Source organism: Drosophila innubila (assembly GCF_004354385.1).
Source record: "Drosophila innubila isolate TH190305 chromosome 2L unlocalized genomic scaffold, UK_Dinn_1.0 4_B_2L, whole genome shotgun sequence".
Classification (NCBI taxonomy): domain Eukaryota; kingdom Metazoa; phylum Arthropoda; class Insecta; order Diptera; family Drosophilidae; genus Drosophila; species Drosophila innubila.
Window position 1 is genome coordinate 22813934 of NW_022995372.1, and position 25832 is coordinate 22839765.

Consider the following 25832-nt stretch of genomic DNA (forward strand, 5'->3'; position numbering starts at 1 on the left):
AAATAAGTCTTAATTTCCATCAACCAATTGAGGGACTGTGAGGGACTGTGATAGTAATATTTAATAAATAGTGCAAATGTGTTAATTTAAAATGTTTAGAAACTAAAGATCCAATATATAAGACAAGAGATTTCTATGCTCAATTAACTTTCCCTATATTATTATTATCGGATTTAATCAATATTTTCTCCAAATTATTTTTTCACCTAAGAGCTTAAGATATTCTTAAAGCATTCCCCGTTCAATTGGTAAATTCTCTTTCATTCTCTTAGCTTTCATGCTCATTTTTTCTGCAATATTAATTTCATATCTTGATTTTCGTGTCATAACTTTGACCTAAATTGTCTAAGCCTACCTATAGGGCTTTTGTGTGCGTTTAAAAGTCGGCAACTTTTCGTTTCGTTGTCTCGAGTGCACACAACAGAATTCTCATCAGCGAGATAGTGAAAAGCGGTGAGATAGTGAGAGAGAGATAGAGAAAAAGAGAGCGAGAGAGAAGTCACGTTTCGCACGCCTCAAGTTGCCAGCTTTCATTCTTTTGCTAGTTGGCATTGTGTTGGCAAAACAAAAGCGCATTGTTTTGGCTCGCCAGCGAATTTCTTTCGATTTCCTTGACTTTTATGCACTTGCTGCAAGTTATTTATGGGCCTGGCATTGAGGAGAATACGTTGAATTCGTTCAAGAAGAAGAAGATGAAGAAGCAGTAGAACTTGAGAACTGCAGGCAAGAAATGTCTTTGTTCTAATTCCTATTAAAGCGCTCGAAACGACATCGTCTTTTAGTTAGTTAGTTAATCGTATAGCTGCTTTAAATAACTAATCTCCTGTTCTTGTTCCTTTCTTTTACAGTAAATGTGGAGAGTTTGACAATGACTGAGATTCGCATACCGAAGCACATCATGCGACATGAGGATGCCGTTCTGGGCTGCAAATTCGATTTGGATGGCGAGAGTTTGTACTCTGTGAAATGGTATAAAGATGGCTTCGAGTTCTATCGTTATGTGCCACGTGATATGCCACCTGGACAGGTGTTTCCGTTGCCCGGCGTCGATGTGGAGGTGAGTAAACATTCAGCTAGAACATCATCTAAAACTGATTCAATTCAATTCGAGACGAGACGAGTCGAGTCGAGTAGGCAGGCTGTTTTCTTTTTCATTCCCAAAGTCATCAAAGTCAATTACTTGTACCAACACAGAAAGGCAGGAAATAGCTTATACGTTCGGTAACATTTTCGGAACTCAAAGTAATGTACTCCAAGAATAAATCGAAAGTGCTGCAGACGCTGGAGGAGTCAGTGCCGCCGCTCAACCATGAGGAAGCCATTGAAATGATAGCTCAAATGGTGCGACAGCCAGAAAGCAATCCCATTGAGGTCGGTCTGCGTCTGGGCAAGATTGACAAGGACCACAGCATTATGCATATGGAGAGTCAAATGAAACTTCACGCTGCCATGGAACATTTCGATGCCACGCCGGAACAACTGGACAGTGTTTTCCCAGTCAATGATAAGGAATTGAGCGAATTGGTTGAGACATCAACATCATTGATGGACGATGACGATGACGATGATGCTGAGTATGAAGATGATGATGATGAAGAGGACGAGGATGATGAGGATGCTATTGATGATGATGTTGATGATAATGATGATAAAGTTGGTGGCATCAATGAAGGCGATGATGACACCCTCGAGCGTTACAATGTGAATCATAAAACACATTGAGCACATTCGAATGAGTACAAAGAATGTTTTTGAAATGAGTATTAGTTATTCACCTCCAAAAGGATTCAATTTATTTATTAATTTTTTGTATTTGAGAATAGTTCAAAAATTATTATTGAAATTAAAGTTATTTGCAGGCAATCGAGACATGTGAATTTAGATTTTATTTGTATTATTGTTGTTGTTGTGAAACAATTTTTATATATGATGTGAAAAAGTCTTTATAGAATATGCATTTTTGTGTATAGGTTAATGTAGACTCTTGCCGTACTATATGTATATTTTCTTGTTTTTTGAACTATTATTACATAAAATATGCATGTTCTTAAAATAAAATCTTAAAATCTAAAGTAATTAACGATGCTACTGAAATTAAGATTTCAAATGTTAAAATATATGTACTGAAGAATTGGAAAATGAGTAAAATATATTATTAAATTCATATATTTTCTTGAAATTTGCAATTTTTTTTTGTATTTAAAATATTTCGATCAACAATTGTCATTAAAAACTCTTAATACACATGTTAAAAATACATGTATAAATATTTTTCTAAAAGTGAAAGTCGTTTTTTTAATGACCCACGTGCTGATTTTTGACCTTTACTTAGTTCATGTCTTTCTATTTTTTATCTATTTGTGTTTGTATTTTCTGTTGCAGTTGCAAAACTCGACGGACATTGCCGTTGTCCTGCGCTCGGTAAGCCTACAGTCGACGGGTCGTTATCGGTGCGAAGTGTCCGGCGAGGCGCCTTCGTTCCAGACAGTTTCCGGTCATGAGGACATGATTGTTGTGGGTAAGTGAACAGAGCAAAAGAACGAGAAAGATTAATTGCTCAGCACGGACAAAGCGATGAAAAGTAATCTGTTTCTTTGTATAGAGTGTGCACATATTCAGTTGCACACACACACACACACATACACACACACACACAGAGATTTACTCAAACAAACAAACGCATACATACCTATAAAATATTTCACATTTATTTAGTTAATGCTCTGGCATTGTTTCTCGCTGCGATTTACAAATTCTCAAGCATGAAACCTGTGCAAAAAAAAAAACAAACAAAAAAAAAGCAAAAATGAAACAAATAATAAAAATAAAAGTAAAATATATATAGAAAAAAATAAACCAAAAAGAGATATAAAACTGATATTGCAAGGCTACGCAGTCAGGCACTTGGCCAGTTGGGCTGCGTTCAACAACCTTAACACAGATACCAACATACACACACACTCACACACGCAGACAACGTCTGCCCATCTGTCTGTGAGTGTGTGTGCGTGTGCGTATGTTTTGTATTATTTTGCTGGCAAATTGCCCATGTACGTGATGCAATTCTGTTGCTCACTTACAGCTGCAGACTTGAATCCGGATACTACTACGACTGCTCCATACACGGCTATGGCTTTTGTCTGGTATTGCGATGGGGATTGGGGATTGGGGCTGGTTTTGGTTCTGGTTCTGGGCTTGGCTCTGGGCTGAAGCTGAATCTAAAGCTGCCGGGCTGTGCAGCAACTTAATTTGAAATTTTTGCGCAATCCAACAAAACATGGCGAAAATATGGCAAAACGCAATATGAAAAAGTGCTTTGGGGAAAACTTAGAATAAACGTGTTTAATAACAGTCGCAACGGCCGCTGAAACTCTAGCAAGCCTCGTCAAACCTTCCAGCCTTTTGGAAGCCGACTAAAGTTGCATTTGCAAGCTTGATGCTTAACACATAAATGAAATGAAGTTTCATGCAAGACTATAACCAACTATGATTACACTTATATATGATATAGAATTAAATTGATATACCATAGATACTTTATTTATTTTTGATAATATTTCAATACAACATCTAACTATAAATCGTCATGATACTGTACTTAAATAAGCTCAATAAGACTTAATCCTATAAATAATTAAATACTCTTTTTTATTGTATTAAACAACTTTCGTTCTAAAGAGTGTCAAATCATTTGAAGATTAACAGATTGTCTAATCCTTTGTAGAATAAGATTGAATGATATATATTATAATATGAAAAATAAAAGTCCTAACAATTCGAAGTAGATGTTGAATTATGTGTAATCGGCACCATTTTACTTTTAATTTGAGAAGTCCTGTAAGATAATGAAATAAATTGTAAACGTTAGTACCCGTGTCACCAAGAGTTAATCGATGCAATTACCAGTTTTTAAGTATTTGCAAAACATCTTTTCTACAGATGGTAACCGCGAAGGTAAGAAAGCAATGAAACACACTCATGGAAACCCCATGAACAAATTTAGGTGTATTGCCCCCAAGGTTATAAGCAACCACAACGATTTGGATAAGCCAGTCCATAAATGCAATTAAAAAGAACCGCAGATAAAATGTAAATCTAAATTAAGATATAAATTCATAAGATATATATAGTATTATGAAGCTTAGTAATAATTCTATAAATATACCTAATATTGTTCTTTATATCGTGTTGTCCCAGTACCTTAAGCTGTTTGCGATTTTTTCGATTTTCAATGTGAACGCACCAGACAGTTGTGATAACGAATGTCATATTTATGAAAACCATTATGGCCGCAGGAGCAAATAAATAAAGAATACTTGACGAATCATTCACTGCAGAAAAAAATTATTTTATGAGACATTTTTGTCATAAGTTTAAATTTTATTAGCATAAGACTGACCCTTCCAAAAGCATTCGTAGTAGGCATAGCCCATTTTCCAATTGGAATCAATATCAAGATTGTCCAGCAGATGATCAGCCAGAATTGTTATTAGTAGAAGCACAGAAACTGTGCCCCAAACAAAAAGACTGTATTTCCAAAATAGAGAATTACTTTTTCTTTGATTGGGTACAAACATGTTTTTAACGAAAATTTGCCACAAATCAAAAGACATTATGGCCAGCCAGAGATATATGGTCATGCTGGAGAAGTAGCTCAAATAAGCTAAAAAATAATTGAAGATTCTGATACTTTGTCAAAAAGATACGAGTATGTGTTAAAACTTACCCGCAAAATAGCAACGGAAACCAAAGATTGATGTTTTAACTGTTGTGATCATATAAGTAATCAAATTGACAAGCATACATACAAGATAACAGAGATAACACTTGTCATGAATGTGCTGCAGCTTAAGCACAAACACATAAATAAAAGCGGTCAACAGCAGAAAAAAAATGCACACGAAATGAACTGGAATACAATTTTTAAAATACATTTAAGAACTATAAATGATAAACGAAAATGTTACCATAGACCAAGTCATCATTGTTTAAACAATTCATAGGCAACAGCATGTAGTTAAATCCCAAATTAGCCAACTCCTCTGGCTGTATGCAATAATCTCGTTTCGACAGATAAACAGCATCATTCGGTCGATACAGCGTACCATTCTAAATAAGTAGAAAGTCTTATTGTCTTATAATTCATTTATATGATTAACGAACTTGTGTCCTACCTCAAAAAGTTTCCAGTCATCACTATAATTTAAGTCTTCTATGTGATTATCTTTATTACATAGTATGCGTATTCCTGGCTGTACTACAAACAGATCCCTTATGTTACTTTCTTGCTTTGTTCCATCCTTGAGAGTTATATATACACGATCATCAGTGAATTCTGTAGTGCACTTTCCTTCATTAGCCGGATCGATTCGATGTCGATGACAGCAGTATCGAATGCATGGCTTAAATTTACACACACATCCCCTTATATGCTCATCAACTGCAGTGAGTGTCCCCTCAACGAGTATCTTATAGTTGTATGTTCCGATTTGTTCAGCAGGTATCAGGACTCCTTCATATTTGTAAGAGCCATTTGTTAGTTTCTTACTGCCTGTCAAGTCGACTGTATCAAAGTAATCACAACCGGGGATTTCTTTAGCACTAATTGATGTACAGATACTGACGAACAATAAAATTTTTAGCTTTATTTGAAACATTTTATTTTTACTCTAGTTTTAAGTATATTAAAAACAAATCACACTGGACTAAACTTCAAATGGGCCCGAAATCGACTTTTATAAAATATGTTACGTATTGAATCCTTAAGAGTATAAATACAAGTATTTTCAAAATTTATTTTGTTAATCTAAGCACAATATTCTTATTTTTTTTATATATATATTTCAACGAATACAATAAGCTATTATTCTCTACGAGTCAAGGGTATAAAATTAATTGAGCTGTGCAATTCCTTATCAGTCAAAACAAAATCTGGAATTCATGCTGGTTTCCAAATATAAAACTTATAGATGAATAATATAATTCGATTAATTTAAATCACTTTATGGACACTTTATGGTTGTGTAGAGCGAAAGCAACCGCACTGGATTACACTTTTAATTGAACTGAAGTTTACTCTTTGTCGCACACAACAGTATGTTATGTTCAATATGGAAATGGAAATGCTATTTATTATTTTTTTTAATGTAATGCTGTGCTATGCTTTTTTTTTTTAATATTATATATGTATAGTTTTTATTTTTTATAGGAAGTATTCTCTACTCCAATATTTTCCTCAAAACTTAATCACTACGGACGGCAGTCCGTGCTAGTGACTTAAGCAGCACGAATCAAGCGAAAGGTGACTAGCAATAACATATATACAGGAATATTCATACTTCCGCTGTTGATCGAACTGTGACTTTATGAGATGAACTCATTAAATTCATGAATTAAATTTTATCTGCTTTGCATATAGGGCAACCTAGATATCCCTTTAGTGTCGCTTGACTTAATATACTTTTATATTAACGACAGTAACTTTTTGTGTGTCCAATATAAATTTGTTTCTTACCTTATGGAGCTGATTAAGTTTTTTCTTGGCTTTTCCTTATCATTGGAAGAATTCTTGCGGTTATAGTAAACAAATGTGAAATTAACTTAAATTAATTAATTAATTAAATTACAACAAGTTCCGTATACAATAAGAGTTAAACGAGAAAAATTATAGAAGAGCAACAACTTTGTGTTCAAGAAATTTATATTATCTTTGTAAGAGGTTATCTCACTACATTTTAAGTGTAAGTAGAGCAATTTCAAATATTAATTTTGTTATTTATAGTCTGACCTACCTGTATATTGTTTGGTGACTGTTTTAGCCCAACATAAACAGTATTATGGCTATGATTGACATCGAAATTGGCGCTCAATCGTTACTCCCCAGGTAATTTTGTGTTCATTTCTGTTAGAAGGGAGGAGGGCTATCAAAATGTGTATATCGCAAAATTAGGCTAACTAACTAACTGGGCTTATATGCTAGTTTATGGGGCAATATAAGGCAAACGTGGCATGAGGCAGCAATCAAATCTACACGCTTCCGTTACGCAACGGGAATTACTTAATTATGCTCAACTTTAATGCTTGCTCCAACGATATGAATCAGAATCTGTATCTGTATTTGTATCTCCATCAAAGCTCCATTTTTTCAGTACCACTTTGATTATGTACTCCAGTACTTAGATGGGATCGAGCATAAGCGGATTATACATATGATTGTTGCAGATGTACGAGTATGTATAAACTTAATGAATCACCTGTTAATGGCAGCTGCAAAAAATAAAAGTCGTTTACTTACAAGCGGAAAAAGCAGCAAAAAATATCAAATGATTTAAATTACCGGAATATTGAAATTAATGCGGCAGTATATAAGCCTATATGTGCGTTGTGGCTGAAATAATTGAATGTGATTACTGGCGCACAGCTAAATGACGAAGCGAAAAATACATTTGACCCAGTTAGTGGGCTCCGTTGGCTTTGATAGCTTCTGCCGCGTCGCATTCCACCTGCTGCTTTTTCTCTCCCTCTCCCTGCCTGCTTGCCGGCCGCCTGCCTGCCGAAAGGGATAATTGAAGTGCAGGCGCGGAAATTGAAAAACAGAAACGGAAAATATCGTCGACTGGGCAAAAACTAATACACTAAACCAAATTAGATTATCGTAAGCTGCTGACACAGCTGCAACTTTAACTTCTTTATGAAAGAAATCTATTGAATTTTTATCAAAACATTATTTTAAATGTTTTATTTTACAATTTGCCTATGGTTTAGCACGAAGCAAAGTTTCATAAAATTGTCCAACAATTATTACAGCTAAAACAAATTAGTACGGGACCACGCCTAATGACAATAATAAGACAGAGCCCAAGCATAATAAAAATAATAATAACTGAAAATGTAAAGCAACAAAAGAGAGTATCAACTGCTCAATCAATGTCAGGAGAGCGTAAAAACAGTCGCGCCACATAAAAGACAGAAAACTAATAATTTATGCAGTTGAATAAAGCCGAACATTAGGAGTCAAGCAAAATAAACCAAAAAAGGGAAACATCAAGATGAAGAAGTATTGCAAAATATAACAAGACTTGTCCTTCTTTTTCTTCTGTGGAATTTTTCTTTATTCTTTTTGTGCCTGGCGTTTTAAAAAAAAGACGACGGGTAAATATTAATACAATGGCAATCAAAATGATTATCATTATTAGTGCGAGCTGCAAAAAAAATAAGCTTTATCAAGCAATTTTACAGATGCAAAACTATTCGTATTATTCCAACTGTGTTCAATTTGAATTCTCTATCAAAATCTTCTGTGTGTGTGTACTGCATTCGATATTTTTAGATTTATTTTTTGCATTTGAATTCCAGCTAAATGTCTGAATGGCTAGCTGGTCTGTCTGTTTGTCTCTCTGTCTGAGCATTGGTTGGCTGACCCAATTGGCAAGCATCCAGGTCAGAGCCAGACACGATGCTCCAACAATAGCGACAATAACGACAACAACGTGCCACAATTGCACACAAACTTTACGGCAATTGTTGTTGCAATTGCGCTTGACTATTAGGGAAAGTGACCGCCTCCTCATCTATTCCTTTCCTCTCTCCTAACAACTTCAAAGGTCTTATCGTCGATATTTTTCATAGATTCAAGCCGATGTGCTCTCATTAGTTGTTTAGTATTTACTATGGCAGCTCAACTTTAAAACTTAAACTGTAAACCGATAAAATTGCGTATACGACACGTACACACGTACACTTAAAAATGATATGATTTTTAATGGATATTTGTTAAATTGTAGGGTGATTAGGAATAAGTATCGGGGGAAGAAAATATTGATTCTGACATATGTGTGGATAAAATATTGGCCATATGGCATTGAATTGCGTTAAAATCGATATTAATTAATTAAATATAAAAATTTAAATAAATAGCCCAATTAATTAGTTTTCTTTAACAAATATTGGCAAGACCAGTTAAGCAAAGCATTACGCAAAATTTTAATAGAGCAACAATTTTATAGAAGAAATACAAACAAATGAAATATAAATAATATTAGTTAAATTGGAAAATCAGAAACAAAATGAACCATTTAAAAAAAAAAATTAATATGAATAAAAAGATGAGAATATTTTCTGAAATATCGATTTAAAAGTTTATATCGCATTAAATGTCATTTTGTACATTGATATATCATCGGTATCCTTACACGAATGTTTGCATTCCGTTTAGATGCCGTTTGAATTATGCTATGACTAATCGAAGTGGCCACATTTACCACTTTGCCACTTGCCACTTGCCACTTACCACACTTGTCCCCTTGTTGCAGTTACGCCGAAGCATGGACCACAAATCTCTGGCGGTCAGCCTCGATACCAAATTGGCGACATGGTGCGCGTCAATTGCACTTCGGCGGCATCGAAGCCCGTCTGCCATCTCAGTTGGCTGATTAACGGTATGCACGCGAACCGTTCCCTCTTGCGCCCCTATGAGCCCAAAGTTGTTGGACGGGAGGGTCTCGAGGTGGCGCGACTCGGACTGGAGTTTCGTGTACGCGGATGACATTTCAAGCATGGCGACATGAAGTTGAAGGTGAGTTATTGTTGAATGCCGGTACAGGTATCGTGTTGCCGGATTGGCTTTAAGCTGATTAAGCAGCGCACTTACCGCCCCAACCCTCCCAGAAGTTGTTGATACATTACATTGACCGACGCCAACACCAACGCTATCATTTTGATTCAATTTGTGACAACATTACACGACAGCGCATGTTGATTACAATCTGGCTATGAGGCGAGTGCAAATGTGTGTCGTAAAGGCCACAAAATTTTATGAGGCATCGTCTGCCCAGTTGGTCATTCTCCGTGGTCTTCCATTTCCATATGTGGGTCATTTTTGGGTTATCAGCCAGTTAATGAAAGCATAAAACTTTTAGTGCGCCGTCAACGCGTGAACACATTTTCTCTGACTTCTCCCCCATTTTGCCCAGCTACTTCCTGTCTGGTTTGCACAGATTTTATGAGGCTCATACCTACTCTCATTGCAGTGTGTCGCCAAAATCTCCTCTGTGTACTGGCAGAGTAACGAGGAGAGTGTGGAGAGTGACAAGCATCAGCGCATACCTGTGCTGGAGTCCAGGGAGACTGTGAGGCAGCTGGACAAATCAACGGAAGGTGAGTAGAGACATAAATCATCCACAGACCTCAACGCAACAGTTGTCAACCATGTGCACTAACTTTCATCAACCCCCTTTTCCCAAACACAAACGCAAACACACACACAAACACACCCACTCATAACTCAATCTCTAAAGTAGACAAGCAGCTCAAGAAGAGTCGTCGTCCTGCGGCAGCAACCTCTGCCGCCGCCGCTGCCGCAGCCGCTGCTGCCGCGGCATCATCGAGTGCGTCGCTATCGGAATCCATTGCACGCATTTCACTTTACGCGCTGCCCGTCTTAATAGCATTTCTGTGTAATGCCAGCGTCAGTCTGTTGTGCTCGCAGCCAGCCACGCCCACAAGCCAGAGGAACAAGGGGAGCAGCTGCTGGCAACATGACCGCTGCCTGTTGGCCCAATTAAGCGACGACTCCACGCCGTGCAGATAACAATTAACGAAGATGTATGGCCACAACCAGGCATTCTCTACAGTCAACGCCAAGCTCATAAAATCTGTGTAAATATTTTAACTTTGCCAATGCAAAAAAATACATGATATAACGGGAAAAAGTAAATAACAAACACATTAAGTATACGCCGCGTTTGCAACGCGGTTTATCAATTTTAAAGCTGCTTAGCTAATGTACATATGAATAATCCACACTTTAAAGTATATATTAATAATTGAGGAAAAGGTGAAGAGGGAGATATAGAGAGATAGTGAAATAAAGATAGAGAGTGAAAGTTAGTTCTATCATGGCATTGTTCCTTTCGGGCTTTTAAGGCAGGCTAAGAAATTGCTCAAAAGTTATTGCAAAAACTAAGCTGAAAAATTAAAAATTAAATTAAATAAAATGTTAGCTAAATAAGCTAAATAATATTAAATTCGCAAGTACTTAAATAGCCAAATCTGTACAAGCCTAGTTTATAAGAACAATCAGACGAGTCCTGTTACCGCAAAATAGAGCCTCGAGTAAGGCTAAGCTTAAATTTACCCATAATTGAGTCTTCGTTCTTAATCAAAATCACATTAAGTGTATGATACAATTAGTTTAGCATATTAAAAGTGTAATACTGATTCACTCTAATAGATAATTGTTGAAATCAGTAAGTGAACTTAATCGACAGCCAAACAAAACTTTCATTATTAAGAGTAAATAAACTTAAAAATATTTCCAGTTTGCATTAAGATAATAGGTAATGTGAAAAATATATTTAAATGTTTTCAGCCTGTATAGGAAGTTTTTAGAAATTTCCAGTAAAGCTAATTTATTGTATTTTAATAAATATTTTAGAGCTTAATAGGCGCCTGTACATTTCCACAGAATAAGCGCAAATATTAGGCAGTAATTCTATAAATTGTACAAATATTTACTACAGCTATTTCTTTATAGCACAAAGTCTATTAATAACATAAAGCAGAAACTTGTGCAAAAATATAGTTCATATCTTTATGGAAATATCATCTATGAAATGCAACTCTTGTTAAATGTTTAGTCTAAGCCCGAATATGAAGCATATTTAGCAAACGATACATATTTTAAAGACTAGTTAAAGTAAGCGAATCACATGTGTAGCGATGTAAATTATTATGTAATAATGAATGTTATTAAGTCTTTGAATAAAGTGCAATGAAAATTGATACTCAAAAGCAGTTCTTCAAGTTGCTCCAAAAAGTAGGCAACATTTTTTTCGCACTGCACTTGAAAGAAACTCAAATCGCGCTGTCGCTGTCAAAGCAATTGTCCTTGCCTGCCATTGTTGTTGCTGCTTTTGTTGTTATTTCTGCTACGTTGTATATTTTTATATTATTGCTGGCGCTGCCATAATATCTCGCCTTGGCTGTATTCATGCTGTTTCGTTTTATTGTTATTATATTTACTTGTCGGATTTGCGGGGTAAACGTCTCCCGCTTCTCCTTTCCCTTTTTAGACCCCGTACTTAAAAAAAGTACAGGGGTCTATTGGGTTTGTTTTACCGAATATGTGCGTAACAGGTAGAAGGAGGCGTGGCAGACCCTATAAAGTATATATATTCTTGATCAGCATCAATAGTCGAGTCGATATAGCAATGTCCGTCTGTCTGTCTGTCTGTCTGTCCGTCTGTCTGTCTGTCTGTCTGTCTGTATGAACACCTAGATCTCGGAGACTATAAGAGCTAGAGACACCAAACTTGGTATGTAGGTTCCTCTATACTGCAGGCAGATCAAGTTTGTTTCAAAATCAGCCACGACCCTTAACCGCCTGCAAATCGACATTGAAAATTTCATATCAAATTATAAGAGCATTTTGAAAGCCAGAAATTCCAGATTTTGCACAGATGAAGATATAATTGTCCTAAATTTTTGCTGAAAATTTCATTCTGATCGCACAGTAAATAGCGAAGATATTCAAATAATAAATTTTGCTATTAAATTCGTTGATGGCGCGTTGGCAGTAATTAAAACTTGAATATCTTGATAAAACAAAAAATTTATATTAACATATTATATAACAAATTGGCGTCCATTCAGACGTGAGCTTCGGTGGCGCAGTGTACTGAGTCGCGAGTCGGACAGTGCTCGTGGGTTCGAGTCCTGCCGTGGGCGAAAGATTTTAATTTATTTATGTTCGAATTCAATTTCATTTTATATTAAAACAAACTCAGTGCTTATTTAAAATGTAGTATTAACATTAAATGTTAAAATATAAATTATTTCTTTTACTTTTAATTGAGCACTAAAACAAGCAATATGGCCATTTAGGAGGATAAAGACATAAGTGCGAGTGGCTCAACACTTTGAGCCTTTGTCTTTGAAAATTTTTGCAATTTTGTCGCGGGTTCGATTCCGGCAGGGAACAACTTTTCCAGCTGAATTTAAGCTTTTTTTTTAATTTTACAATTTATTGAAATTGTTATTTATGAATGTTATACTGACATTTAATATTGAATACATGTTTAAAATTTCATTTAAATAATTTTACATTGGTATTTATATAAACGTTAAGTTAAAATTCTATGTTAATTTCATGTTTATTATAAATTTACTGTGTAAATTTATGTTTTTAGTAAATTTGTCTTTTTTTGGTTTTCAATTATTTTACTATTTGATTTAACAGTTAGCATGTTTAACATGCAGTTTTAATTTATTCTCTGTTAAGGTTTCACTTATGCTTAACATAGCCAAATATGCATAAACGCATGTTTATATATATGAATGCTTAGCTAGAAACTTCTTTTGTTTTGGCGCGTGCCAACATATGTATGTATGTGTGCACTTAACAGATCTTTGACTGAGTTTGGATAGTAAGTACGGGGTCTCCGACAGTCGAGTATGCTCGACTGTAGCACCAGCCGACTAGTTATACGTTACTTTTGCTTTTAATGTGCCATATTTATTTTGACTTGTACGTTCTGCCACTAGGGGGTGCACTTCTGGGCCAGGGTCGGTGGGGCTGCGTGTGCCTTGCACTTAAGACATTTGATTACATGTCATATATCAACACATTGTTCGATTGAGTTTCGGCTATGCCCTCGTTATTGACTATCATGAGGGAAACAGTACGAAAGACCAAGAGAAGCCGGATCGATAGCTAATTGAAATTATGAAATCACTAATCTGTCCAATCATTTTGTGGGTTCATTGACCATTTGATATGTTTCCACAACACATTTGTATCATATCTATCTAATATTTGGTTACTTCAGAGCACAAAGTCATACATTTATTTGGATGGAAGTGTGGCGGACATCCTTCTTAAAAATAACTGATCACTGAGCTTCTACTAAAATATTATAAGTAAAATAAACATAACTTAATCAAACCAAGTGTAACTTTTTTAGAAATGTTAAGTTTAAATTAAAAATGAAAATAAATCTGTAAGGTGTTCACATTAAAATAGTTGTAAATAACAGTTGTTCAAGTTCAGCATACAATTTTACTACTGAGAGAGTCATGTATATTTTTCAATATAAAATTTCTCAAAAAATACATTTAATCAACTACATTAGCAAGCTTAGCATAATTTAAGATTGAATGAAATTTTAAATTAAGTTTTGATATTCAAGAGCTTTTTAAAAAGTTTTCTATTTGTTTAACATTTTCCTAAATGATGTCAATACAAATGATACACATTTTAAAAGCATACTTAACACAATATAAAATTTAGCTAAAAGTTAACTAAATTCATCAATAAGTTGGTAACTATTTCAGTGTTAACTTTAACTTTAATTATTATTGTTGCGAGCATCATGTCATGGCAGTTAAATCTGGCCATCGTCTGTAACGTATTTAAAGAAGTTGCAGCAATTAAAAATTATGAACAGGCAAGGCGAAAGGCGTACGGCATAAGGATTCCGGCTACAAAGTTGCCAGGACTCTCGCTCTGTGTGTGAATATGAGCTCATGCTCGTGCTTATTTGCTTAATTTCACAGTGCGCGTATGCACAAAAGGACATCAGTAACAAGCACAGGCAAGGGGCAAAGTGTAGCGACGGGAGTGGAAGATGCAAGGGGGAAAACGAAGAGGAAAAGGCTAGGGGGCTGACGCTGCTGGGTTTTTATTTATCACAGCCACTTGCATTGCATTTTGTTTATATGCTTTTAATGCAATTAGCATGCTTTTCACTTTGATTTACGCTCAGGCGTCTGAGTGCTTGAAAAGCATAGAGTGAAACAGTCAGACAAAAGGACAGAGACAGATAGATAGAGAGGGGGAGTACTCTCCATTTCTGTCAAGGCACACACGAGTGGTTGGCAGTTCTGTTTTTCTATTTGCCTATTTGTTTGTTTGTCTCTCTTTTCTGTTCTGTTCTGTTTGTTTGTTTAGTTCGTTTTTGTCAACGTATTTATGAGTGCAAGCCTGGCTTTCATCTTTTGTGATGGCCATTTTGCCCATTTTGTTAGGGGCGCCTCCTTTTGTTGCCGCTGCTGTTCTTGCCGTTCATTATGTGCTTGCTGCGCTTGTTTATGCAACCATTTTCATTAGCAGCGCCACTGCAACGTCATTGCCATCAGTCAGCAGTAGCTCGACTCGGAGCTGGAGCTGGAAATGGAGTCGGAGTCGGTGACGGAGTCGCAATGGAAGTCCTTGTCACCGTCATCTGAGTACTTTGACCCTTTCCTTTAGCCATGGCAGTAATGCATATTGTTTGTGCCCTCAAGCGTAATTTGTTGCGTTGTTTTTGCGCTTGGCGCAATTTTAATTACGATCTGCTCGCTTACATTTCATTTTGCTGCTAATACTAACATGCCACTCCCCCGCCTATCCCCTGCCCCATCACTATCTTTACCCCAACTGGCTGACTGCTGATTACACTTCAATCAAACGCGCGTAAATATCAATCAACGAGCGTTGCTTAGATGACGCAAATAGCAAATAGTAAATGGAGAAAAGAGAATGGAGAACGGAGAGCTGAGAACGGAAAACTGTGGAGACACAACGGCAAGTGAGTTAAGAAACGCCTCGAGCAAAACTCATTTAAAAGTAATCAACAAGTGGCACGTGATGACTGCAAAAACTGCTGCAACAAAAAAGAAAGTAATCAAAGAATTGAAGACTCGATTCAGTCATTCGATAGCCAACAAAATAAAACTCCAAAGTGTCGGACATAATAGGAATTCTCCGAGCTGTTTAACAGAATAGAAATAATCTTTATTAAGGCAAGTTTATAATATCAGAGTTAATATAAAATAAATTAACGAAGCGAAAGCGCACCAGGTTAATTGTATTTAATGAAAACAAATATTTTCTATTACTCAGATTTGATTTTATATAGCTTTTAAAGATTTGTTTATACGGCCATAAAATTACTATAAGTTTAATCCTATTCTAAGCTTTTACAGTCAGCAAAATAAGAAAACAATATTTTAAATTGGGAATAAAAAATAAAAAAAGGTAATCAAAAGCCGGAAAACTTTAAACTCTTATGTTTTTCGAAAATTCATGAATTTAATTCTCAAGTTTCAAACTTAGGTGGTCACGTGGATTTGTTTAGTTGTTGTTTTATAATTTCGGTTTGATTCCATCATTTTCAACATTTTATTTCTAATATATAAATGTGAATATCACATAAATTTTTGTTATTATATAATGGTGAATTCCACACTTTTGCAGACTTACTCGGAAACAATATTACAATAAACAAAAGAATATTGTGCTCTACATTTGCCCCATTGGCATATACCCTTAAGATACCTAATTACTATATTCTGCAGAGTTATCTATGCCTTCAACTGTGTTGGACCTAACAGGCCACATTAAAAAGCAACTATAATGGAAATCGTACTCACAGAACATGCTCCCAGGACCATGGCAAGGCAAAGCAACAGCGTAGAAAATATTAAAGCATACTCGATTTCAATGAGTTATGGGCATAAATAAATGTCAGCATCGCTGCTGGACGCTGTCGATAATTTATGTTTATTGCTTATGCAAAACGCAAGTCCAATAAGCACAAAATCAAACAAATTGCTAAAAGTTCAGAGTGCCCTCAAACCAGCAGGGGAAAAGGAAGAGGAAAGGAAGGGAAACTCAAGAAGCCGCTGTCTGGTGTCAATTGAGGTCGGAGATGGTCAGAGGTGGTTTGTGGGGCATGAGAGGTGTGAGGGGCGACTGAGAGTGCTCTCGTCTCGTGTCTCATGCTAATGGCAGCTCGTTGATAAGCTGAAATTAGCAAACAAAATGCGTAGCTGTAAATGCTTTTGCCTTTTATATATTTTTTTTATTTGCTGGTTGTCTTCTTCTAGGCCGACCGCAAGGTGAAAATTGTGTGCGAAAAATCGTACGTGCGTGAAAATGAATGAAGGGCGCGTGCAGAAAATGTAATTGTTTGCGGCGGTGAGTGGAGAGATCTGTAAATGGATCTGTGTGTGGTCAGGTGGCTGGCAAAGATATGGCCGTACCTTGTATATGATTTAATGTTAATCACTTTTAAGAGCCAGCTGGTCAGAGATGTGGATGTGGAGAGACGTAGACGTAGACGGATGCTTGTGGCCATATTGAAAATACAAGCTCGTAAATTAAATTTTACACCGGCTGGCGCAATGAATAGCAAGAAGTCAACGGCAAACGCGGCCAAATGATGCTGCCACATCTTGTGTTGCCACTGCTGCTGTTGCAGCTCCTTATACAGGCCTTCGACTTGCCCATAAATTTGTGCTAAGCACACGCAGTGCGCTGGTCATCCATTGCCATCTCCATTTCTCGACTCTCCATCTCTCTACTCTCGACTCTGGACTCTCTACTACCCTACTTCTCTGCTGAGTCCATGTCTGTTGCCCTTTTTTATCGTTTAATTAAAATTCGCAACACGTAAATCCATTTGAGCCGCTGCTGCAATCTTTACTTTAACCTTAAGGCATTCGCCTTCTTAGCCACATCCCAAGTGAACAGGCACTCTCCCATCTTTCTATGTGTGCTTGTATGTGTGGTAAATCCTATTTTTCTATTTTGTTGCTCCATAAAACCACTTTACACAATTTTCGTCTTTTGTTTTTCGATTTGCTTCATGTTGTTTTGGCTTTATATTTCTTCTTTTTTTTTTCTTTTCGTCTTTTACCAATTATTGTGTGCCAGGCCAGCAGCTCGGCACTCGAATTAGCCGTTGTTGGCGCTACCAATCAGGCAGCCTCCAGTCTCCAGTCTCTGCCTCAGATTCTGCTTCTGCTCTCCTCCTTGTCCTTCTAATCCCTATTCAGACATTGCTCGACTGGCTTTCATTACTTTTCTATCAACGTACTTAGGCCCCATTGTTGTGCAGTTATTTAGCACAATCAACACCCGATGCCGCTGATAGTTCTCCCTTTCTTTCGCCTACTCCCTCTCTGCTTCCCTCTTACTCTTGTTATGTGCACCTGAAGGCGTTGTTCCTTTGTTCCTTTACATTTCAGTTGAGTTGCACACATAATTAATGGAAATTGTGCTCTGTGCACAACACACCATAGAGATGGGCATTAAAAAATTAACTTAAAAAAAACTCAACCCATCTACCAATTGACACTGGTGTGGGCCACGTTTACTTGTACAGCTGCAACTGTATTCTGTACTCTGTACTGTACTGAAGCTAACAGTCAATTAGAAATGGCAATAGCTCGATTCGAGTTGAGAAGTGTTTCTTGACAACGCACTCAAGTGTTTTGCCAAGCTTGTAAGTCAGCCCCGATGGGGATGCAATTGAGTTGAGTTGCCAGGCAACAGTGAGTATTCGAATGCATTCATACACGAGCCAGTAGGCAATTGAATGGTTTAATCATGAATTCATATAACTGCTTACTTACAGATCGACAGATTGGCAGTTGAATTTTAATCGAGTAAGTTTTCAGTATGCGAAACATCTTTCTAGTTAACTAGTTTGCTCGTCAATTCTGGTCCGAATGTTATAAGCTGGTCGGAAGGCAAGTTTATTTTACTCGTAAATGCTCTCCTGGATTCCCAAAACTATGAATTTCCTGTGGGGCATGCAGCTGTGGTATGCAGCATTCTTTAAGGCGCCAACTGGAAAAGAAGTAAAAGCAATGTGGCAGGCAAAGTAAAAGCGTAAAAAACTTTTGCTAATACAATAATAAAAAAGTTGCAATGTGCATTGTTGCATAGCTAAGAATGAGTGGAGAAGAGGGAGAAGAGGAAGAAGGTGCATGGCAACGGCTGATAATATAAAAATGGAAAAAAATAAAAATAAGGTAATGTCACAATTTAAGTGCAACTTTTGCCGCCGACAAGTTGGAAAGTTTTGCGTTGCGTTAACCTTAAAGGTAAACATTCTTAGGGTGTGGAAAAGGGGGGGGGGGGGGAGTGGGTGTGGGTGTGACAGCAGCAGCAACGCGGTTTAATAGTGCTTGACGGCAGCGACACTTATTAGATTTACCAAACGCGGCAAAATGAAGTTACACACGACAACAGTTGCAGTGGCATCAACAATGGAAGAGAATGTGGCGAAGTGAGAGGAGACAAGTTGTCAGCATAATTGCCGTTGAGTTGTTTAGCATTGTTGCATTGCAATTTATGCAAAAATTCCAGGCAACAGTCAAAATTCAATCAGACAGCAACAGTTGTCAATTAAATGCGATGCATAATGCAAACGACGATGCGTATACGCAATATGCAAAACAGTCACGCAACTGTGATAACAACGGTGTACTGTGTGTTGATCATACGCGCAACATGACAGACTGGTGCTGCAACTTGTAATGAGTGCATAACAAGAGTCAGGCAAAAAGGATGTCGACTGTACAACATAATGTCATTGTGACATGTGATAGTGCACGTTTTAATTCCATTCTTCATTCGCATTCATGAAAGCTATGCGTATACTATTAATATAAATTATTTGCTAACCCAGCAAATAATTGAGATTGAATGGAATTTGATTATAATCAATTATAAGTATTTATATTTTTTATATATATTTATTAGTTTATAAGTATATTTCTTAACATAAATAATTAACTAAAACATTTGAGATTTGAATGAATACGAAAATCTATAAGTAGGTAGATAAGTGCGATATTATTATAAGAAACAATCACAAAATATATAAGATTCTCAAAACATTAATAATAATTTAACTTCATTGTGCTTAGCAAGCTGTCGATAAATACATTCCCATTTCTTATATTTGTAGTGATGCGCTATAAGACAAACACGAAACACAAAGCAACAGCAATAAAAACAACCCCAATCTGAACTCTATATGTCACTCTAAGGAAGCGTGTCCTTTGCTTTGCTTTTGCTTTGCTTTCCATCTGATTTCGAAATGCCGCCGGTTGACAATGTTTCTTACAAATATGATGCGCGTCCAAATCATAAATGAGCAATAAATAACACATTGCCACATGTAAAGCTGTCACAAGGCTGAGATAAAGGAGAATCAAGAGCAAGAGCAAGACCATGACGTCGATAAAGATGCGAATCAGTATGAGAAAAGTTCTCTCATATGAACGTCTTGTATATAAATACATTTATAGATGTCGTCGAAGCTGTTGAACGTGCCTCATGTTGCTTTTGGCATCGGTTGCAGCCACTTAAGCTTGGGTTATGCTGCTTGTTCTTCTGGTTGGTCTTTAACTCGATGCTGTTGCCTGTTTTTGCTTTGTTGTTGATAAAATTTAATCATATTACACATATTTCGCTCTTTACGGTCTGTTACCCCAATATAACTGTGGGCCATGGACGCTCGTACTTGGTATGTGGGTGTGTGTGTGTGTGTGTGTGTGTGTGTGTGTGTGTGTGTGTGTGTGTGCTTGGGTTCTTGTTTACATGCTCACCGACTGCCAAATGGCCAAAATAACCAATTTGAAAATTAATGCCTTTAGGATATTATTCATAAAACTCATGTACTCCTCATACACCGCATTCTTGTTGTTCGGTGTGTTGTTGTTTAATGCAACACGAGCCTGTGTATCGAGCACAAGCAGGAAGAGAAAGAGAATACGTGAATGAGACCAGAAATGTAAGCAAATCAGTTAGCAACTGATGCACAAGACCATCCTGACCAGACCAATGAACGCTTCCGGCCTGCGGGCCCCACAACATATTTATGCATGTAGATTTTTGGGCTTGCCATTTCTCATTCTCTCTCTCTCTTTCTGTTCTCCGGGTAAAGGTCTGTTGGGGTTCGCTTTGGTGGCTCTTTCATGCTGTAATTGCCCTGCGGTATTTGGCGAGTTGAAGTACTGCCAGCGACCGCAAAAGTTTATTGTGCGCTATAAATTTAATGCAAGAGCATTTGACAGAGACGACGACGAGCCGGCAAAATATGCTGCGAATGTCATAATTCAATTTCAAGCAATTTTCGCTAAATGCCATACACTAATGAAACCGAAAGTTAACTGTCGGTCAGGCTAAATTACAAAAGAAAATCTAGAAATTTGTATCTACGAGCATCTCCAAAAAGAGTTTCGCTGGAAAAAAAAAATGTAAAATCAGCCAGCTGCTTCCAAGGTTAAAGCGCGTTAGTCAAACAGTCAACCAGTCAGTAAGCCAGTCTCTCAGATTCTCCCTCTTTCTCTCGCTCTCACTCCATTTGCTCAGTGAGGCAAGAAGCGCTTTGGGTGTCGTATCAATGTGCGCGGCGAAATAAAATGCTGTAGGAAATGATTGCGGAAATTACACTAAATCGCAGTCAGGCGCGTGTATGTCGCCCACACAAACTCACATATACATACACACACACACACACACATACGCATAGCATGTGCCGGATCAGCCTTTGGTGCCGTCAGGCAAATACCAGGGAGCTTGGGCCCAAGTGGCGGATGAGTAATGCAAATATTTTGTTGTGGGCTGCGTTGAGACATTTTTGATATTCTTTCTAACAGAGTACCTTAAATTTCATAAAGAGTATAAGACTGGCAAGGACTGATCAGTAAATAATAATGATATTCTATACAAATGTATAAGATAAAATTTAAAATTTGTTTGAAATTTATTTATTTAAGTAGTTAAAATTCTTACAAAATTTGACAATCAACTTGGTCAGTTGTCTACCAATAAATTTTGAACAGAATTAAATATTTAAGTTTGTAAGTTTTAAAAGATACTTAATATAATTAATTCTTATGCAAGTTTTTCATTTGTCTCTAACGATGTAAAATATTTTATTAGTTTTTGGCTTCGAGGTGTCAGGTTTTTTTTTGTTACAATTTAATATATAAGTTGACTGTAACAAGTTAATATATATTAACTAAATTTTGTAATTCATTTATATCAAATTTGGCAAGAGTATTTGCATTTCGTTTCGCTCTGCCTTTTATTTACATTGATTTTATTTTTTTTGTTTCCGTTGTTGTTAAAGGCTGTCGCATTTTAAGTAAATAAAAGTTACAGTAAATATAACATGTTGCTCCTGTGGATGTAGTCGCCGTCAAGTGGTTTTTGCAGTCTAAAAGTTTAATAAGAACTTCAGTTTAATTCGTGGCACGTGGAGGACAGACCCCAAAGAGTTGCAAAAGTCAGACAGGGCAACAGCGAAAAAATTTGACAACAAACCCAAAAGAGCAATTTGGTATACGACAAATACACGCAAGCACACACTCACACACTCACACACTCACACACACACACACACACACAGACACACACACTCGCACATACCCACATACAGAGAATCGTGGTTGAAAATGATGTCGCTTATGGCGATCACTTAAATGTCTTGAATTGACTTCTGCCTGTCGCGTTTTGATGCCAACTAATTTATTTTGGTCGCGTGTGTTGGCCGGGTCAAAAGTCGCTCTCAGTCGCTGCTGCATTAATATTTGGTTAAGTTACCATTTGAGCCCCCGGCGAAGGGCCAAGAGTTAAGTTCGTTGGCCTGGCACTTCGCCATTAGCTGAAAGCCAAGCACCAACTAAATGCATGTTCACAAAAAAGATGCATTCATTAAACGCACTCCCGGTCAATATCAGCAATAATTGTAGTACGTGAATTAAATTATTATTCAGAACATTGTTTGGATTTTGTGCAACAAAATAATTGCCAAATATTTGCCGAGTACATAGTTTAGTTTAGTTGTCGATTAACTAAAACTCTGCAAAATGCAAATTAATAATGCCAGCTATTTATTTAAATTGTTTAATTAGTTTCCAATGAATTTAGCGCAGTAATTTGCCATTAAACAGATGCTTAAAAAGGTTGAGGTTAATATAAATACATGTACTTATCTGCCGGTGATTGAAGCTTATTTAATTTAATTTAATTTAATTATTTTTATCTTTTTGCCACATTCTAAAATAAGATTCCATTAAATTGTTTAAATGGATCTGTGTTTAAAACACGCTAAAAATTCTTTAAATTCGTCTGACAACCAATATATTTAATTAGTTTACACAAGGTGCCGTGGTTCTGGCGCTTGTAACCAAAGCAGCTGCCAGAGCCACACGCAGTTCAGACCAAAAACTTTGCCAAATTAGTTCAAAGTTCAAATTTGGGACAACACCACGACCAGCAGCAACAAGGAGATTTAAAAAACCAAACAACTTCGACTCAATTATTAAAAATAATTACTTTAGCCAAGTTGCCTCAGTGCAAGTATTTGTAGGTGCTTGTGTAGATCTGCTGTATCTGCCTGCCTGCTTTTTTATGCTGTTTAAACTTGCCCTCTACACATACAAAGAAAAGATGAAGAGCAATAAGCAAGTTGAGCCATTTGTTATTTATACACAATTAAACCACAAATAAGCAAGGCAATAGTGCCATGCAATAAAAGCAAAAATTATAAAAATATTTACCTAAATGTGCCTTAAGCTTTGGCTCAGACTCTTTGTCTGTGTGTTTGTGTGTCTATGAAGGTGTATGTGTGTGGGTGTGGGTTATTTATGGCCACGTTCCCTAATTGAATTGCAATTTATTTGGCCGACGTACTTATATAAAATACAAAAGTTGCCCGCGCAATGCCCACAATTTTTTAATTAACTTTCGGCGTTGTGGCAAAGGTCATTTCACTGCGAGTTAAAGTTGAAAGAGAAGTTGGAGTTGGCCCAATGATTTATGCCAAACAATTATCTCTTTAAATGGCTTATTGAAATACGCAAAACATTTTACCTGAAGCCCACCTGCTGATGTCTGTTCGTCCTGTCCTGCCAAGTGCCGGCATCAAGCTTTAATTTTATTATTTTTTTTAACGTAACAAGATTAAAAAGTTTGTGACAGGCGCCACTTTTTCTCTTTCCCCTTCGCGTTTGTTGTTGCCATTGTTTTTTGCTCAGTGTCAGGTAAAACAGAAAATGCAGAGTGGCAAAGTGTTGGCGATAGTTGCAGAGCTATTGCATTAGCAGCCACTGGGAAAAACTTGTTGCTTAATGAAAATGGAAATAGCACGGAGCTTTCTCAACTTACTACCAAGTGCCACGCCCAGTCCCCAGCCCGGTCTATTTGTTAACCACACAAAACAAACCGCAACAAGAAATCAAAGTTGAAAAATTCAAACATGCAATATAAATTAAATAAAAGCTAAAGCCCGCAGTCAAAAAAAATGGAAAAATGAATAGAGACAAAACTGTATGTGGCCAAAGTGCATTGCAGCTTTGAAAATAATTAAAAAAGATAGACAAAGCATCCGTAGAGATTCACGACTATGGCATACACTACATATACAACATGTTTATTAATATATTTGCATTGCAATTCCAATGAAATAATTTATATTTATTTTCAGCCTTGTAATGCAAAATAAATATTGCTCAATAAGAATCATCAAATTTTACGCACTAAATTGATCAACACTGAAGATTTTAAAATTTCCATTGGGTTCGAAATCATGTTTTCTCCTCAAATTTCACACAAATTAAATTTAGTGATGATTAAAATAATATTCAGTTAAACCCACACTGTCGGTCAACTTCTCAAATAATTGTAAAATCATTTGTCAGTAAAAGTTTAACTGAGTATTGCTTTCATTGCAACCAAACTAATCTAAAGCGAAGATCTAACAGTAATGATGATGTCCTGGCAACACGAGCCCATAGTCGCCATTTGTAGTGGGCGATGGCTTGTAGTTGTCCATGTGGCTCATGGACCAGACCTTATTGAAGGACTCTCTCTTTGGATCATCGATGGCTGCAGTGTGAACGGAACGCAGAGAGCGAAGTTTCGCATACTTTTTGAACTGCTCCTTACCGTATTTATCCATACTTTCTTTGTAGATCTCACCAAATCGCTTGTAGTTCTCATTTTGGGCCACAGAATACCAGGAATATTGATCGTTCCAACGATCACGTAACTCGAGTATTTTTTTGGCAATAATCAAGTGATAGTTCAGCTGATCAATAGTTACGATCTCGTCGTGCTTCATTTTAAGGATTAGTTAAATATTTTGTTATTTTTTTTTATCCAAGCAAAAGTTTGTTACGCTTCCTGTTGACAGAAAATACTGAATTTTTATAGAGAATAAGGCTAACTTTTTATTTGAACTTCATTTGTAAATGCCTTTTAGAGTCTTCATCAATTGCTTTTCAACAAATGCAAATTGAGAGCCAACATTAAAAATGGAATGAAAAATATGTGAAACATGAAAGAGAAAATTTGAGGCTTTAACATTTTTGTAAATGGAAAAGCAGATTGTTAATGCGTCTGTAATTTTTTGACCTGCATTTTGATAGAACTTTTATATCCCATTGACCATCCTATTACTATAAAAGCAATAAAAATTTAACCAAACTTAAATAAAAATGACAGTCAACGAACCATTTGACAATGTTTGTGTTTATTTGAATGCCAGCAAATGTGAAAAATACAATATTTGTTTTTTCTGCCATGCAAAATTAAATGTCATAAACTGTGAGTAATTTGCAATACACAAAGTGCGAATTCACTTTCGCATTACGCGTATTTTAGCGACAACACAATTTAAACTGGACGCTGAGCAAACGGCGAGTTGGAATTTAAATGCAAATTCAAACTTAAAATCTAAAACCATATCCAAATTAAAATCCAGTCAAACACAAAATGAGAAGCTTCCGCTGTGATGTGTGGGCTGTGGGAATAGAGATGGTTGGTTGGACGGCTGGACAGATGGTGGGCGGTCGTCAGACAGCTGCTGAGTGCGGAGGGGGTGTGTCACGTTTTGCGAGCCATAAATTTCGCATTATTGCGCGCGTATCCGTGCATAGATTTTCATGCATTTCGGTTAATAAAAAAGCAGCAGCAGTAAAAAAAAAAAACAAAAACAACAGTAAATGGATCAAAAAAAAAGGAACAAGCGAAATGCCAACAAGAACGG

At 36.6% G+C, this 25832-nt stretch overlaps 3 protein-coding genes across 3 annotated transcripts; 2 read left to right on the forward strand and 1 right to left on the reverse strand.

Annotated features, from left to right (window-relative positions):
- Positions 1 to 817: 817 nt before the first annotated feature.
- On the forward strand, positions 818 to 10596 carry LOC117781230 (the record flags this gene model as incomplete). The annotated part of the gene is given in 5 exon segments (XM_034617984.1): positions 818 to 1057; positions 2383 to 2518; positions 9312 to 9574; positions 10029 to 10155; positions 10296 to 10596. Coding segments are annotated over 5 exon segments (1059 nt in total), but the record flags the coding sequence as incomplete, so codon positions are not given.
- LOC117781707 (eisosome protein SEG2) lies at positions 1148 to 1825 on the forward strand. The gene has a single exon (XM_034618512.1). It carries the CDS (start codon positions 1246 to 1248, stop codon positions 1720 to 1722), a length of 477 nt encoding a protein of 158 aa, XP_034474403.1. The 5' UTR covers positions 1148 to 1245; the 3' UTR covers positions 1723 to 1825.
- A 13626-nt stretch (positions 10597 to 24222) lies between the features above and the next one.
- On the reverse strand, positions 24223 to 24969 carry LOC117780408. The gene has a single exon (XM_034616922.1). It carries the CDS (start codon positions 24903 to 24905, stop codon positions 24540 to 24542), a length of 366 nt encoding a protein of 121 aa, XP_034472813.1. The 5' UTR covers positions 24906 to 24969; the 3' UTR covers positions 24223 to 24539.
- Positions 24970 to 25832: the final 863 nt, after the last annotated feature.

Excerpts from the sequence above, each read along its gene's own strand:
- LOC117781707 (XM_034618512.1), top strand. The coding sequence starts at position 1,246 with ATGTACTCCAAGAATAAATCGAAAGTGCTGCAGACGCTGGAGGAGTCA.
- LOC117780408 (XM_034616922.1), bottom strand. The coding sequence starts at position 24,905 with ATGAAGCACGACGAGATCGTAACTATTGATCAGCTGAACTATCACTTG.